At 36.8% G+C, this 17,643-nt stretch overlaps 1 protein-coding gene across 1 annotated transcript in view; it reads left to right on the forward strand.

The window, feature by feature from the left end:
- Positions 1–636: 636 nt before the first annotated feature.
- Zmat1 (zinc finger, matrin-type 1) overlaps positions 637–17,643 on the forward strand; it is a 34,505-nt gene continuing 17,498 nt past the window's right edge. Inside the window, exons 1-5 of the mRNA XM_013035061.1 lie at positions 637–756; positions 2,376–2,586; positions 11,868–11,974; positions 14,608–14,709; positions 14,790–14,964. Of these exons, the coding sequence (XP_012890515.1) occupies positions 637–756; positions 2,376–2,586; positions 11,868–11,974; positions 14,608–14,709; positions 14,790–14,964 (715 nt within the window). The remainder of the gene's footprint in view (positions 757–2,375; positions 2,587–11,867; positions 11,975–14,607; positions 14,710–14,789; positions 14,965–17,643) is intronic.

A 17,643-nucleotide genomic window follows, 5' to 3' on the forward strand; every position in this document is an offset into this window, starting at 1 on the left:
ATATCTTAGAAAAAAAATCACTGAGTAGACTATGTCCCAGAATGTTACATAGAAAAAACTTATCATTTTTTGGGCATATGAAATCTATGAGAATTAATCCACAGTGTGTGTATTTACATATATCCAGTAAATATGTTTAAAGAGCAAGGAAATAAACAAAAATCAGGGTATTTGCTTTTTTAATTTTAATTTTAAAGGTGATGTACAGAGGGGTTACAGTTATATAAGTCAGGTAATGAGTACATTTCTTTTTGAACAGTGTTACCTCTTTTCCTTGTTTTTTTTTCTCATTTTTTCCCCTCTGGACACCTCTCCCCCACAAATTGTAAAGTTCATTTCCAAAATTGTGTCTAGTGAGTATCACTGCTTAATTAGTTCACCCTTGGTCCCACCATTTCTTTGCTTCCCCTTCCCCCTCACCAAATGAGACAAACTTACATACAAGTCATGAAGTACAGAAATAATAAACAGAGACAAAGGAGGGAAAACAGAAAAACAGAACAAAACAAAAAACCTCTTTTTAAGGTATTTGCTTTGTAGGGGAAGAAAGGCTGAAGGAAAAGATGGTGAGATTGAAATTTCTGTGGGAGTTCTGCTCTTCCACGGGGACACTGACAGTTGTTTATTGGAATTTAGATGGGTAGTTGGACAGAGAAGCAGTCTTTTAAGAGCCATGAAGACAATGTGCAAAGAGCAAAGATTCTACTTATTTCTGTTTCCTGTAGTGAGAAGATTCTTTTAAGAGTTATTCTGGAGGTAGGAATCCATAGATTTCCAGCCAGTCCCGCCCTCCCCATTCCTGGGGTTTGAACTCAGGGCCTGCACACTGTCCTCAAACTTCATAAGTCGAGGCTACTGCTCTACCATTTGTGCCACAGCTCCAATTCTGTCTCTTTTTTGTGGTTAATTCAATATAAGAGTCTTACCAACTTTCCTGCTCAGGGCTGACTTCAACCCACCATATGTGGATCTCAGCCTGCTAAGTAGCTAGGGTCATGGATGTGAACCTCCATCACCCATAGGTTTTATTTTTATTTTTATTTTATTTTAATGCAGATTCTGGGGCTTGAACTAAGGGTCTGGGCAGTGTCCCTAAGCTTTTTTTTTTTTTCCCCAAGTGTAGTGCTCTACCACCTCTTCTGGCTTTTGGGTGGTTAATTAGAGATAAGAATCATATCATAGCGAGGCTGGTGCCAGTGGCTCATGCTGAGATCTGAGGATCATGGTTCAAAACCAACCCGGGCAGGAAAGTCAGGGAGACTCAACTACAATAAACCACTAGAAAACCGGAAGTGGTGCTGTGGCTCAAGTGGTAGAGTGCTCTCCTTGAGCTGAAGAGCGCAGGGACAGCGCCCAAGCCCAGAGTTCAAGCCTCATGACCGACCAAAAAAAAAAAAAAAGAATCATAGGAATTTTCCTGCTCAGGCTGGCTTCAAATAGTGATGATCAGATCTCAGCCTCCTGAGTAGGTACCAGATGACCTGCTTGTAGCAGGTTTTTTGTGCCAGTCCTGGTTTCAGAAGTCAGGATCTGAATGCTGTCCCTGAGCTTTTTGCTCTAGGACTCTACCAGTTAAGCAATAGCTCTTTGAACTTTTGGTAGTTAATTGGAGGTAAGAGTCTCAGTGACTGTGCTGCTAGGGATGGCTTTGAACCATCACCTTTAGATCTCAGCCCATCTTCCAAGTGTGAGCCACCACCACCAGATGCTGGGATTCCGGCCATTCTAAAATATGTTTATATTATTTTTTATATTTATTTACTTACTTTTAAAAAAAAACTGGTCCTGGGGCTTGAATTCATGGCTTTGGTGACGTCCCTGAGCTATTATGCTCAAAGTTAGTGCTCTACTAGTTGAAGTGGATTTCTGTGAAGTGGATTTAAGAGTCTCGAACTTCGCTGCCTTGGGCTGGCTGGCGTTGAATCTGGATCCTCAGATCTTAGTCTCCAGAATAGCTAGGATTACAGGCATGAGCTATTGGGTACCTGGCTTCCAACTATTTTTTTAAAAGTGGTTTTATATTAGCTCCTCCAAGGGAAGAGTCTTTATGGTATAAATGCGTCCACATCCCACTCCTTTTGCCCTTTGCTCTTGACCATCCTCACTTCCCCTTCAAAGGGGGTTGGTGATCCAGGCAAGGGAGGGAGGAGGAGGCGTCCTGTGGCTATACTATGTCCCTATTGGTGGGTAGAAGGATCTAGATCGAGGCTCCAGTTGAAGTGAGGAAAAGAGGGGCGAGAGGGTGGAGCTAAGAGGAAGGAGGGCCTAAAGAAATCTAACGGGATCTAGATGCAAAGTGTACTTGTGGGCGCTTAACTGCGATGGCGCCGGCGCCCATCGGTGTCACCCCGCTGGCCTTGGCGTCTTCCCTTTAGGAAGCTACTTTACCAGCTGCTGCCTCATCGTCTTACATCGCTTGCGCCTGTAGCGGTAGCCGTGATTCTGTCAGCCTCCTCTGCCACCTCCACCCCCGCCTGCTCGCTTGCTGGTGGTTGTGGCTACGGCGTTTTGGCGGCTCCACTATGGCGGCGGCGGGGAGGGGGGACAGTAGTTTTAAAGTAGACACCCGCCCTTGGCTCAGAGAAGGTGAGTTCCCGTCCCGGGCGCGGTTACGGCTCCATCCCCTTTGCTACTTCTCGCCAACCTCTCGAAGATCCAGCTAGGCGAGGTTCTCTACTGCCCCACCCCCACCTGCTGTGGCGCAGTAAAGGCCAAGGTCTATCCGCTCTACCCCGCTGCTGTTAGCTCCTGGGGTGCCAGGTGGATCCGGGCAGAGAGGCGCTTCCTGGCCTCCTGCTCCGCCAAGGAATGGCTGGTACCCAGAGGCAGGAGTTGGAAGGGAAGGAAAACCGCACCTCGTTTCTCTCAGCCCAAAACCTTTAGTGTGCTGCAGATCACTGAGGTGCGAGTTGGGGAAAAGAGGAGGCAAAAGTCCAAGTATTACGGACCCAGAGGGTCAGGCGTAGGAAAGGGAGATCAAAGAGGAAAGGTCAAAGATATAAGAGGGAGGAACACCTCCCCCTTTTGGTGAAATTCAAAGTCCTGCAGAGTAGATATTTACAATAGGTTATTTACAGAAAGCTAGAGTTACGGATATCGGTAGATTAGCCTGTATACTTGAGGTTCCAAGTAGATCTGTTACTTTTGAGAATAGTCTGGTGTGGAGCGGGGCTGGGTGCGGGGAGGAGGTTCGGGGTTCGGGGGCAAGTACTAGACATAGAGAAGCAAAGAGTTCGGAAAAAAGCAGATTTTAGAAATCACTTAGGGTTCTTTCCTTTGGGTTTTGCAAATCGTTTCTTAAGGAAAGCAAGGTATACAGGCACATCTTCAGATTACTTTGGGTTAAAAATAAATGCTGTTCTTCCTCCCAGCACAGTTCAGTCAGTATAAGTGCTCTTCAACTTACACAAAATGCTAAATAATTGTAGATAGTCTACCAAGACACGGTAGTATTTCACATTGAAATGTGTTTTAAGTCAGTTTTAGAAATGTTCTTAGATGTTAAAAACAGATTACACTGCAGAAGATATCACTAGAGAATTTTGCTATTACAAATTTCATAATTTCAAGTATTTGTTGTGCTACTCTATCTTGCTAACTTACCTCTAAAATGAAAGATTGTTAAGTACTAAAACAGAGAAAACTAAGTTACTTTTGTGTCAGTAAGGATATTCCATTAAATTTATTCTATAAAACAAGTTTCTCTTTAAATCCATACCTGATATTTCCCTTTAATGTTGTTACACAATGTTTTGCACCTCTCCTTTGAATGAATGGCAAAACAGTAAAAACAAACTTCTCACAATGTTTGTAGCAGGCACATTACATATATGCCACTTACAAAACACGGAAGTTAGAAATACACTGTAATTTGATGTTTATCAATTCTTACTAAAGGCAACCTTTGAATGACTATTTACTATGTTCAGTCAGCCATGATCTATACCATTGTTCTATATTAAAGCAGTCTTCTCTGTTTAAAATACTTTTGTACCAAATTTTCTTCTAAGCAGTAAGTGAGAGCAGTTTGGTAGGCAGCGGGATCACTGCTCAATTTTGCTTGAGATTTCATGGAGAAAAATATTATGGTTTTTTGGTCTAGGTTTGTAAGAGGCGTAATTTGCTGTGTCTTTGAATAAATACAAATATTAAAAAGTTTAAGAGATGTCTCTGTTCTCTCTCTCCCTCCCCCCTCTCTCTTGCTACTCCTGGGGCTTGAACTCAGGGCCTGGGATCTGTCTCTGAGCTTCTTTGTGCTCAAGACTAGTGATCTACCACTTGAGCCACAGTGCCACTTCCACCTTTTTCTGGTTTATTGGAGATAAATGTCTCATGAACTTTTCTGTCCGGGCTGGCTTCAAACTATGATCCTCCTATCTCAGCCTCCTAAGGAACTAGGATTACAGGTGTGAGCCACCAGTGCTTGGCAAGAGAGATCTCTTAAAATTCTCAAACTAACAGCAATATCTTATTGATAATATTGCTCACTGGTAAAATGAAGAGGACCCTCGTTTAAGAGTCTGGTGCAGTGAACACAGCTTGCTCATTAACCCACTAAATATTGTGACCTACAATGAGTCCCAAGCTTCCTGGATTTGGGCTGTAGGATTTGTGAAATAGTTTGGATTACCTAAACCCTGAGATTAACTTCTGATCTGAAAGAATGTGTCATGATTTTGCAGTTCTATACATTCGCTGTCACTTCCATTGCTATGTACTTTGTAGTTATTCATAAAACTATAAGAAACCTTGACCAGTAGTTGTCATTTGTTACTCACTGAGTAGTAGAGTCTATATTGAATTGGTTGGAGACAGTTTATGAGTATATGAAAAATTGTTACTTAGAATTATTTCGTTTTAGACAAACATTAACTGTTCTGTCTAAACCAAACTCTTTTCACTTAAGAAATGGTAAATATTTGACATATTGTACTATTTAGAACACTAGTAGAGGGGCTGGGAAGGCGGCTCAGTGGTAGAGCGCTTGCCTTACATGCTTGAGGCCCTGGGTTCGATTCCTCAGCACCACATAAGCAAAAAGAAAAAAGCCAGAAGTGGCGCTATGGCTCAAGTGGTAGAGCACTAGTCTTGAGCTGAAGAGCTGAGGGACAGCGCCCAGGCCCAGAGTTCAGGCCCACGACTGGAACAAAAAAAAAAAAAAACACTAGTAGACCTCAGTGTTTTTGCTTATAAATTAATTAAAAATGTAAGTTGTTTCTGGTTATCCTGGATAATGGACAAGGGGAAAATATTACTTGATTATATGCTAATATCTTTTTTCCATTTGTGTTTTTTAAATTCTTGTTATGATATGACTCCAAAAGATGTCAAAAGAACTAATATTACAAGTCCACTCTTGATAATATGATTGCAAGTGCCTTAAAAAAGCATTTGTTGACCCATTTTCAACTGTAGCTTGCTTGAGGATTTTATCTTTCTTGAGGTTGGTAATTAGCAAATATCACTGGAGGTTAGAAGTTGTAAAGTAGGGAATATTAGAAATTTTCAAAAATTACTAATGAGATATTGAGCAATAAATTTAAAAAGAAAGCAAACCAAAGAAAATCAAAGTGAGCACACATATAAAAGTAAAGACATATATACACTTAAAATTGAAGTTTTGTGAGGCATTTAATGTTACATTAAGTCAAGTTCTCAAAAAATGTATAATGGCCTCCAAATGAATTTCACCCAGTAATGATGTTACAATATACTCACAGCAAAAGCCAAAGCAAAAATAAAATCCTCACTATTTACAGTACTTCTTCCTTTCTTGAAGGGAGGCAGTAGGGGTGTGATCTCAGGGCCCCATACTTGTTTGGCTGGTACTCTACTGCTTGAGCCATGCATGTAGTCCTACTTTTTTGCTGGTTATTTTGTAGATAGAGCCTAGTGCACTTTTCTGTCTAAGCCTTGAGCCTAGATCCTCTAGATCTCAACCTTATGTGTGAGCCACTGCTACTGGGGTATTTCTTCCTTTCTTAAAGAAAAGGAAATTATCAAATAGTACTTGTTTAAATTGGAAGACATTATGGCAAGTCAGCCATTTGCTCATTTGCATAATAATTATCTTATAAGATTACCTTTGTCTCTGTATTTCAGACAATTTTCAAGTCATGTGTCAGTTAAGTCCACCACAAAGAATTTAGTTATTGATCTAGCCTTCACCCAATAATCATTTATTGAACACCTATATATGGGTGTGCCAGGCACTTTGTTTTGTATTGAAACCCACATAAAATTTAGACACAGTTATATGAAAGCATTCTATAGTAGTGCTTGATAGTAAAATTATTAAATAAATACCTGGGCATTGGTAGTTCATTCTTGTAATCTTATGTACTCAGGAAGCTGAGACACAGAAGATCACAGTTCAAAGCCAACTTGGATAGAAGAATCCAAGAAACTCTATTGCCAAAATAACCAGCAAAAAGCTTATCTGGAGGTGTGGATCAGCACTAGCTGAGGAAGAAAACTAAGCTCAAACTGTTGTACTTGCAAAATATAAAAAATAAATAAAAACAGTGAGGGGAATGTAGGGATTGTGTTGCGGGGGAGGGGGTGGGAGAGTTATGGCTTGAATTCAGGGTCTCTCATTCTTACTTGGTTTTTTTAATCAAGGCTAGTACAGCTCTCCTTTCAGCTTTTTGATGGTTAATTGGAGATAAGAATTTCACAGCCTTTCCTGCCCAGGCTGACTTTGAACTGTAACCCTCAGATCTCAGCCTCCTGAAGGATTACAGGCAAGAGCTACTGGCACCCAGCTGGAAATGCAGTTTTAAATACTAGTCAGATTCCTAAACAATCAAAACTTTTTTACTGTTTATTACAAATATTCATTCTGACTATAGTATCTTATATACTTGTAGACATTCTGAAGCATGCTGTGTTAAAAATCCAATGTTGATATCTGTGCAGAATAATTAAATAATGAAATAAATTGTTAAGATTAAACTTCCATTTCTAGTACTTGGATTTTTTTTAGTGTCTTCTAGATATTAGACCATTTGTTAATTTCTGGTTGTTTGTATTAGGACCAGAATTGATGTGAAAATAGTTACTGAGACTAACTTTAAGTAAGCTTCCTACTTAATTTATTTGTTAGGATAGAACTTTGATTTTTTTCTGCCTGAAATAGTTCGGCATATCCATTTATATTCATTAATATGTGGGAATGAACAGCATATATTTAATGGCTTTCTATTACAAAGCATTTGTCAATGGATCAAGTAAATCCTTGCATCACATAGGATATCAATTTAAGTTCTGTTCCCCCAGCAACAGTTTGAACTCAGGGCCTTGGGCTTGTTTGGCTTGCTTGCTCTAGATCTCAGCCTCCTGAGATCCCATTTGTAGTTTGTTACAAAACTACTCTTTCATTTTAAGTAATTCTCAGAAATGTTATTCAAAAGAGCATCACGTACATCATTGTAACAAAATAAAGGCTTATCACTTATTTTGGCAGTTTCTTCTGAGCAGTAGTTTGATCATACAGCCATTGTCATTGCATTGATTTCAGATGGAGGTGTTTTCACTTCATTTTTATATTTTTATATTGTGATAAAATGTACATGTGATAAAACCTCACTTATTGGTGGGTGCTATTGACTCATACTTGTAATCCTAGCTACTCAGCAGGTTCAGATCTGGAGGATCATGGCTTTTTTGCTCAATCTGGTGCTCTACCACTTGAGCTACACCTCTATGTCTTGCTTTTTGCTGGCTAACTGAAGACAAGTGTATAACAGATTTCTCTGCCAGGGCTGGTTTTGTACAGTGATCCTTAAATCTCAGTCTACTGAATATCTAGGATTACTGGCATGAGCCACTGGCACTCAGAAAAATACATACACACACAAATATACTTACATATGTAACATATATATACATACATACATATATACATATGCACATTTTTATGACATTACTAGGGCTTTCACTATTAATGTTACATCCACATTTTTTCCACTGTATAGATGAATTTATTGGATACAAGGTTATAACTTCAGCCCTAATACTGAGTATCATTTCTTATATTTGCATGTAATATATCTAAGGGTTTACCATGCATAAAGCAAATTCTAAGCTCACCTGTTAATGCCTTCTAATTTTTTACTTTTCTTCCTTTCTATATGCACTGTCCCTCTTCTGGTTCAACCACTTTTTTTTTTTTTGGTCCTGTGGCCTGAACTCTGGGCCTGGGCACTGTCCCTCAGCTCTTCAGCTCAAGGCTAGTGCTCTACTACTTGAGCCACAGCACCACTTCTGGCTTTTTCTGCTTATGTGGTGCTGAGGAATTGAACCCAGGGCCTCAGGCATGCAAGGCAAGTACGCTACCACTGAGCCACCTTCCCAGTCTTAGTTCAACTACTTTTAAGCTACTCTTTGCCTCTGTTAAATGCAGAAGTAAATTTAAGTACTCTCTGTCATGATTTGGTTTTATTCAAAGCTTTCCATTATTGTTATTTATAGTATTTCTTACCTTGCAATACATTTACTTGATTTTTTACTTAAAATTGCCACATCTTTTAGTCCCTAGTTAAAGAGTTATTATCTACAAAGTTTCCTTAAATTCCTTAGCAGGAATATACTTTACCTTCTTTTCTCTCTCTCTCTTTTTTTATTGTGAAAATACCGTACAGAGAGGTTACAATTACATGGGCAAGATAATGAGTACATTTGTTATCTTAACAAGCTATGTTACCTTCTTATGTCTTACAGTATCTAAAATATTTAGGATTTGGGATTATAGGCTTATTTGAGGGGTTTTGTTTGTTTTGTTTTGCTTTTTGGTCATGGGACTTGAACTCAGGGACTGGGCACTGTCTCTGAGCTCTTTTTGTTCAAGGCTAGAGCTCTACCACTTCAAACCATAGCTCCCATTCTGGTTTTCTCATGGTTAATTGGAGATAAGAGTCTCACAGAACAGTTCTGCTCCAGCTGGCTTTGAACTGTGATCCTCAGATCTCAGCCTCCTGAGTAGTTAGGATTACAGGGTAAACCACCATTTTGATTTATAGTTCTTTCTATACACATTTTATCTTTTTTGTCAATCATGGGGCTTGAACTCTGGACCTAGGAGCTACACTTAGCTCTTCAGCTCAAGGCAAAGACTCTACCACATGAGCCACAGTGCCACTTACACATTTTATCTTTGCTAATGGATTGTATACTCCCTGAGATTATTCGGTTTATCATTTTCTACATGTAAAATAGTTTTGTATGTGTAATGGAGTTAAAGTTAAACAAAATTCATGTCCCAACTCCATTTAATAACACAAGTGACAAGTTATTTTCACTTCACTTAATTCTAATTTCCTAACTTTCACAATATAGTCAATATAACATATCATATACATTTGCCTTAAAAATCTAAAGGAATTAACTGCCATCTTGTTAGACACACTGTAGAACTTCAATTAAAGTTCATTCTTTTCCTACTTCTTCCCCAAATATCTAACTAAGCTAATGATGTCCACAGACATTCAGGGCCCAAACTAAGCAGTGTTATATGGAATTAAAAGGAAGAGGTAGATTGGAATGTTATGTTACAATTGACACAAATCAGTAATTTTCTGAAAATTATTCAGATTTTGAGCTAGAAAATATCTTTTCATAAAGAAAAATGTACCAAAGTGGGCATGGTGAATTTGGCCAAAGCACATTGTGTGCATATCATAAATATCACAATAAGACTCTTTTGTACAATTCATTTATGCTCATAAAATGGTTTTTAAAATGTTTTTAAAAGAATTCATATCTACTAGACCTATTTTGGACTTCATTCATACCTCCAGAGGTGCTAAAGAATAAATTTGTTGTTTTGAGCCAAAAAGGGAAGAAAAGGGGAAAGGGATGGTGAGAAGGAGGAAGAAAGGAAGGAAGAAAAATTAAAGCAAATCAAACTCTCTGAGAAACTGAGTTAAAGACAATATCTTATGCAATGCATGCGTGCGTGTGTACATGCGCATGCGCGTGCGCACGTGCGTGCGTGCGTGCGTGCGTGTGTGTGTGTGTGTGTGTGTGACTGAGGCTTAAATTCAAGGCCTCCTGCTATTGCTTATGATTTTCTCTCAAGGTTGACTCTCTATCACCTGAGCCACACCTCCACTTCTGGCTTTTTGGTGTTTAATTGTAGACTTTTTTTTTTTTGCTGGGGCTGGCTTCACACTTCAACACTCATATCTTAGCCTCCTGAGTAGCTAGAATTATAGGCATGCGACATTAGTGCTTGGCTAATCAATACTACTCTAAAGGAAAAGTTAGAGAGGAATCAGTAATTTCATGAAACTGATGACTAGGAATGAAAGGCTGGATTAAATGATTCAACCAGATATTCACCAACCTGAGTGTTAATTTCAAAACCTTCCTAATAGTGGGTCAACCTGTAATTATGGGTTGATATAGGAAATAAATCAGAGTATTATTTAGGAATTCTTAAATATCTAAATTAGTGGTTCCTTATTCCTTAGCATATTATTTATATAATATGGCATATTGTCTCCAAAGGATAACCTGACCAGAGATTTGGGGCAGGTCTCCTGATGTGATTCTAAGGAGAACTTGCTGCTTGATTCCTTGGCTAGTCTGGTTCCTTGGTCAGCAACAGGTCCTCAGGATTTAACTTAGAACATGTACACAGTATGATAGATGTTTTTCACGTCTTTAAGGATAGACCTAAAGCTAGGATGCACAAAGGCAGGTCTGGTTCTTCCTGCACAGGCTTGTCTGAAGCCTGGACATATAGGAACTTACCGGGTACTGGAAAGAGCCTTCAGCCTGAATCTGCAAGTGCTAACCTAGCTCTGTGGTAGGCTGGGAACCTGGAGCCACTATTACAGACTTGGCACCTGAGCATTCGAGGGTGGACTTGGAGCTTCAGTCCAAGGAGTTCAGCTTGTCGCTAGGGTTTAATCGAGTAGCCTGTGCCCTGAATTTTGTGAAAAAGGATTGAACCCTGGGTATTTTAGAGCCAAGGGCCATAGAAACAGGTCTGGAACCTGGTGCTGGGGCCAATATGGAGTCTGAGTCTGGAAAAAAAAAATCACATCTGGAGCCAAAGATTATGGTTAACTAAAGCTAACATGTTTTAAATTTAGTTTCTATGTATTTAAGTTCTGTTAGCATTATGAATTGGATGTATTATGTTTGTTCTACAACTTTCTATCTATTTAACATAAATTTACTATGTCTCCATGAAATTATGCATAATACCAACTTAATCATTTAAATAGCCAAATAATAAGTAAAATTTTAATGTTCTGTGATTCATACACTATAAAGTAACAATCTTGTTCAGAATACTTGGAAGCTGTTAGGGAATTTGTATGTTAAGTGTGTAAATACAAAAAAATGTTTGACATGTGCTATTCATTACAGGGAAAAACACTACAACATCAGTTTTTAGATCTTAATACATGATCATTACTTGATATTTTGGGGATGGAGTTATGTGAGATTTGTTTGGCCTAATGAGTGTGCTAGTGTTTACACAAGTGTTAGTCTTAGAACAGTGCATTTCTTAGTATTACCTGCTATAAATATTACCTGCATAAAATAACAACTATTATAATTTTAAAGTTTATGTTTTAATTATTGATCCCCCATTCGATGAAGCTTGTAACGTTACTGGTGCCCTCAAATTTATCACCTAAACTTACAATACTAAAGTGACTAACTCTTACCATGGAAGATATTAGAAGCTTATCTAATATATACATACTAAAATAAATACTTGACAAGCTATTACTGCAACCTCACAAACTTGAAAACATGAAGTGATACTGTGAAATAATATGCAATCATGGAATAAAAATTGTGCCTGTAAAGAGTTGTTAATGTGATAGTTTTTTTTATTCTATTCATAGATATTACTTGGAATGAGCAGAGGAAGGCTGAACTTTTTACAAATGATTTTTGTCATATTTGTGGAGTGGTGCTGCAGTTTGAATCCCAGAGGATTTCCCATTATAAGGTTGGTTAAATATAATAGGAAAAGAGTGTATGGAAAATTTTTGATGTGGCAAGTAACTTTTTATAAAATGTCTTACTTTATTATTACAAAAAATGCCTAATATTTCCATTCATGGAGGGAAATATTGGCTCATAGAAAGACAGCAACATATGACCTTAAATTTTGGGGAATCCAGATTAAACTCAGTTGTTTTGAACGCAATGGTCATTTTCTTTTCATTACATTATTCTGTGTCCTTTTATGTTGATTGTCCTCATAGTAAATATAAAAAAAGGCATTATAACACTTGAATAGGAAATTGTTACTGTGAATCAAAGGATGTTATAGAACATGTATAATCTTCTTTTACAACAAATGGAGACTATAGAAGCAAAATAAACCAGTTTTGACTTGGATACATGTTTTTAAACACTGAACCAGAGAATTCTAGAGCCAGAAGAGAAAATTTTTAGTGTTCTTACTCTTAGTTTATAAATTAGAAATCTTAAACTCAAAGTGATTTTTTCATAGGTATTCACCGGCATGACTAAGCCTAAAAATGATCTGATTTCATATTCAGTGATCTTTCATTTGGCACTGCTTCAAATTCTGTATCATCAAATGAAATATTAGGTTTGTCTCATATTTAATATTTAGATTATCAAGAGTACTAAATACATTTATTTCAAACGAATGTAATTCCCATTCTACTTTTTAAAATTGTTTTTTTACATTTTAATTGTTTTTATTAGGTGAAGTACAGAGGGGTAATGTTTCATAAGTCATGTAAGGAGTACATTTCTTTTTGGGCAATGTCACCCTCACTTCTATTTATTTAAACACCTTATTTTGTTTCACTTATTGCCTCTCTTATTCACAATTATATTTTGTTTCAGATGTTCACTGGGATTGAATTACTGAGGGAAATTGTATTGTATGTGGATTGAGATGAAGTAGGTTTAAATCTTCACTCTACAAATGACTACTTATGTAACCCAGGGCAAGTGGTTTTGCCTCTCTGAGCATGTTTCTTGAACCTTAAAAAAATAGGAATAGTGAAAATCTCCCTCATCATACTTATGAGAGTTAAGTAAAAGATGTGCCTAGCACATTCTCAGACAATATAACACAAAGAATTAGAATTAGTAGTGAGACAGATATGATATTGAGCTATCAAAAGAAAATTGAGGGGCTGGGAATGTGGCTTAGTGGTGGAGTGCTTGCCTAGCATGCATGGAGCCCTGGGTTCAATTCCTCAGTACCACATACATAGAAAAAGCCAGAAGTGGAGCTGTGGCTCAAGTGTAGAGTGCTAGCCTTGAGCAAAAGAAGCTCAGGGACATTGCCCAGGCCCTGAGTTCAAGCTGCAGGACTGGCAAAAAAGAAAGAAAGAAAGAAAGAAAGAAAGAAAGAAAGAAAGAAAGAAAGAAAGAAAGAAAGAAAGAAAGAAAGAAAGAAAGAAGGAAGGAAGGAAGAAAGGAAGGAAGGAAGAAAGAAAGGAAGGAAGAAAGAAAGAAAGAAAATTGAGAAAAGATATGCAGCAAATTCCTAAAATACAAATTTTACTATCTATAAATTCAGCAGTGTATAAACTGTATAGTCACCAGCAAATGTTATAAAAGAATAAAAGCATGAAAGAAAATATTATACATCAACTTTGAGTTAGTATGTACCTATGAGGAGAGAGGAAAAGATTGTGGGCATGAGGGTATGGGACTCTATCTGAAATTTTTTTTAGAGGGGGGTCTGGTCATGGGGCCTGAACTCTGGGCCTGGCCACTGTCCCTCAGCTCTTCAGCTCAAGGCTAGCGCTCTACCACATCATGGTGAATATATTCCACAATTTGAAATTTTAAAGAGAGAATAATTGCTTCAAATAATATGTTCAAGAAGTTCTAGTTTCCCTTTTTCCTACACCAACATCTTATTTATTCTTACATATTTCACTATACATTTTTTTTCAGTGATTGTTTCCAATGTGGCTTGGCTTGAGTGCAAAATATTTTATTTCCTCAAATAAAACAATTTGAGAGATAGACGGTGAAGGATTTATTTGAAAACTCCATGACACAATGAGGTAGCTTGGCATTTTGTCTTTATACTCTGATGAATAAACTTTTGTTTTCACGGCCACCCATGGTCCAAGATGACTATTGGAACTTCATCCTTTCCAGCTTAATTCTAGAAGCAAGAAGAAAGAAGAATAGAAAAATTATCTCACAGCTTCCCAAAAGTTTCACACAACACTTGGGATTAAATAGTAATTAGTGTGTGTTGATTGTACAAAGGGCTATTATATATTTTATTGGCCACAGTCTAGATATATGTCTATAGTTTGCTGAAAGGAGGCTGGAAAATATACTCTTCAAGCTGGAAACATTGTACAAGAATTTAACTAAACATTTGTTTACTGAGTAGTAACCAGGAGCCTCTGACAAAAGGAAGAATATAAAAATTATTGCCTTGTACATGATAGAATTAATTTTACTTTAACAGAGATTTAGGAATGTGAGAGTATATGGAACTCTTCCATAGAATTAATGCAGATGAAATATATTAAAACTTACATGCTGTCCTGAAATTCAGAAAGATTTAATATGCAATGATTCTGCTATGGAATTAACAAAATCCTATTATATTGTTCTTTTTTCCAGAGTGAAAAACATGCTCAAAACGTTAGATTTTATTTTCAAATGTGTTGGGAACAAAAGGAAGTAGCTGGTAAGAAAAGCAAGATGTATGTTGAGAATTTCCAGGTGAGTTTTCTATGTTGAGTGTGGTAATTTTAAACCTTGAGGTTATTTTACTCTTTCCAACAAGACTTTGCTTATTTCAGATGCATGAGAATGAAGTCGTGGACAGAAACAAATTTTGTGATCCCTGCAACATGATTTTTAGCTCCTCAGTTGTCACTCATTCTCACTGTGAGGGGAAGATTCATGCTAAAAGACAGAGGCAATTAATGGAAGAATGCAATCAAATGTCTCCACCAGGATTTCAACCAATGATGAGTAAGGTTCTATTCCCTATTTGTCTTGCATACAGAATCTTGTCAACCCCCTTCTACCCCACCAGCTCTAGCATCTATTTTTATTGGGAAAACTTTTGTGTTTTTTTTACTTTTATATTATTAAGTAATTGGACAAAGAAGTTTCAAAATGTCAGTACACCTTGAATACTCCAGTTTAAAAACTTTGACTATTGTTTTGCTCAGTCACTTCTCTTGTACTTTCTGCATCTCTTTTTTTTACTTTTTAAATTGTTGTCTTCAACTGTATAAAGGAGTTGCCATTTAACAAAGCCATTTATGAATACAATATATTGTGATCAGTATCACCCCTTTCAACATTCTTACCCATCCTTCCCCTACTCATCCCTCTTCTTAATTTTATACACTGGATTCTTGTCTGCATTTCCTCTGCTTCATTTGTCTACCCTTTTCCTCTTGGCCCTACCCCACCCCTTTGTGTACTGACCTTTTTGTTTATTTTCCTGAACTTTGACTTCACCTTTCTAAGAAATTACACCATTTGAGATATCTTCTGAATGTATTATATTTCTGTTGATACAAATGCCACCCAATGTATTTACTTATGAATTTGTAAGCCAAATCTATCATCCACATATAAGGGAAAACTTGGAACCTTTGTCTCTCTTGGCCTGACTTACTTCACTTAACATAATTTTTTCCAAGTCTTCCTATTTCTTTACAAATGGTACAATATCATTCTTTCTAATGGATGAGTAAAATTCTATCATGTGTGTATATATAGCACATGTTTTTGATCCATTTCTGTATTTAGGAGAATCAGGGTTGATTCTATACTTTGACTAGAGTGAATAGTGCTGCAATAAACATGGTTGTGCTGATGGCTTTACTGTATCTTGGTTCATAATCTATATCTCCTTTTGTTCTCTATCTCTTTTCTTTGGAGATTATAAATACTAGCTGACTTTTTTTATGTTTTATCCCTCTCTCTCAGTTTTCTAAATCAAAATAAAAGCAACTGATTTGCCACACTGCTATAAACAACAATAGGAAACTAGAGTTATTTCAGTTTCTAAGGAAACCATAAAATCTTAGCCCATTGCCACTGTATTTTCTGCACTATTTTCCAAAACTTTTTCTCACATGTATGTTCAGACTAATGTCTTTATCATAATATAGATAAAATATGGTATTTCCTAACTATAACCACAAGTTAAGAAAAGTTAATGAATCTTTTATCCTGATAGCTTATTCCTTTCTTCCCATGAACATTAAAAACTCCCACTAGCACCATGAATTAGTAGTCCCTGAGCAATTACAGTATATTAAATCCCAAAGATGCAGATGCCTTTTCAGAGAGATTGGGATTCCAGCACATATGAGAAATTTGACCAAAGTATCCTGAGATGGCAGAGTGGATTCTGAAAAATTCAATAAGTTTGTATGCTACATCAAAGAAATGATGATTAATGTTTTGCGATAGTCACTGCCATTAGAAACATTATTAAAGCTCATTGTTTTCTTAATGAGTGAAGACAGAATTAGTGTTAAGTTTATTCTAATCTCTCTAAAGTGTTGTACATCTGTTTATTATGTCTGCCCATCTAGAAGTAACCTAATATGCAATGTAAGAGAGATATTTTGAACATTTTGTCTTATCTCCAGTCCCCAAAATTCATTGATTTGTTCTCAAGAGGAGAACAAATGAAAGAGCAGAAAACAACTGGAGTTGTAGCTATGTGGATATATATATATATATATATATATATATATATATATATATACTATATATATATATATATAGCTATGTGTATATATATATATATATATATATATATATATATATATATACAGTAAATATACATAATTTTACATTTCTAATTACAGTTTTGCAAATAGAGTTAGAATAGATTACTTATTATGTTATTCAAGAAAAATACCAACTTAGAATTTGGTGCTATCTGACTTACCCTCACTATTTTCAATCCTGATATGGCTCCCATGCTATCACTTGTTCTTCAAATAAATATATGTAGTTAATTTCTTATACAGAACACTTATTTCTTTCCAGGTCTTTAACAAATTTAGTGAGAGACTAATCAATTTGCATTGTCACAGAAGGAATTCTTTATTATTAAATACCTTTGTCTAGTAGTGCTTTGCTGACCAAATTAAAAAATGGAGTGTTTTTAGAGAATTCAAAGTTTCTTTAACACTTTATCATGAATGTAGTTCAAATATCTGAATCCCTGTTGATCATTTCTCATTACAACTATTTCAGCAGGTGCACGTTTTCCCTTCTCTACAGCATCAACCTTCTTGAAGCCCTTTGCTGTCAAACCTCCTCCAGGTAAGATTATAATCAGGATTGTGCCATCTTCCTGCAGTCAGTGCTTTGAACTTGAATAATCCAAACAAGTATTGTGAGTTCTGTCCACTGATGAACCAATATTATGTGGGAGAAAGAAATCACAAAAGGTATGAATTTAAGAAGTCATTTGTAGATAAGATAGAGATCTTTTCCAGAAAAATTAAACTCAAGTGTTAAACAAGAAAATTATTGGGAACTTTGTCACAGGAAGTTTGTATTTTATAAAACATACTACTTGGGTCTGGGAAGGTGGCTCAATGGTAGTGCGCTTGCCTTGCATGCCTGAGGCCCTGGGTTCGATTCCTCAGCACCACATAAGCAAAAAGAAAA

This window comes from Dipodomys ordii, unplaced genomic scaffold (genome assembly GCF_000151885.1).
Source record: "Dipodomys ordii isolate 6190 unplaced genomic scaffold, Dord_2.0 Scaffold203, whole genome shotgun sequence".
NCBI lineage: Eukaryota > Metazoa > Chordata > Mammalia > Rodentia > Heteromyidae > Dipodomys > Dipodomys ordii.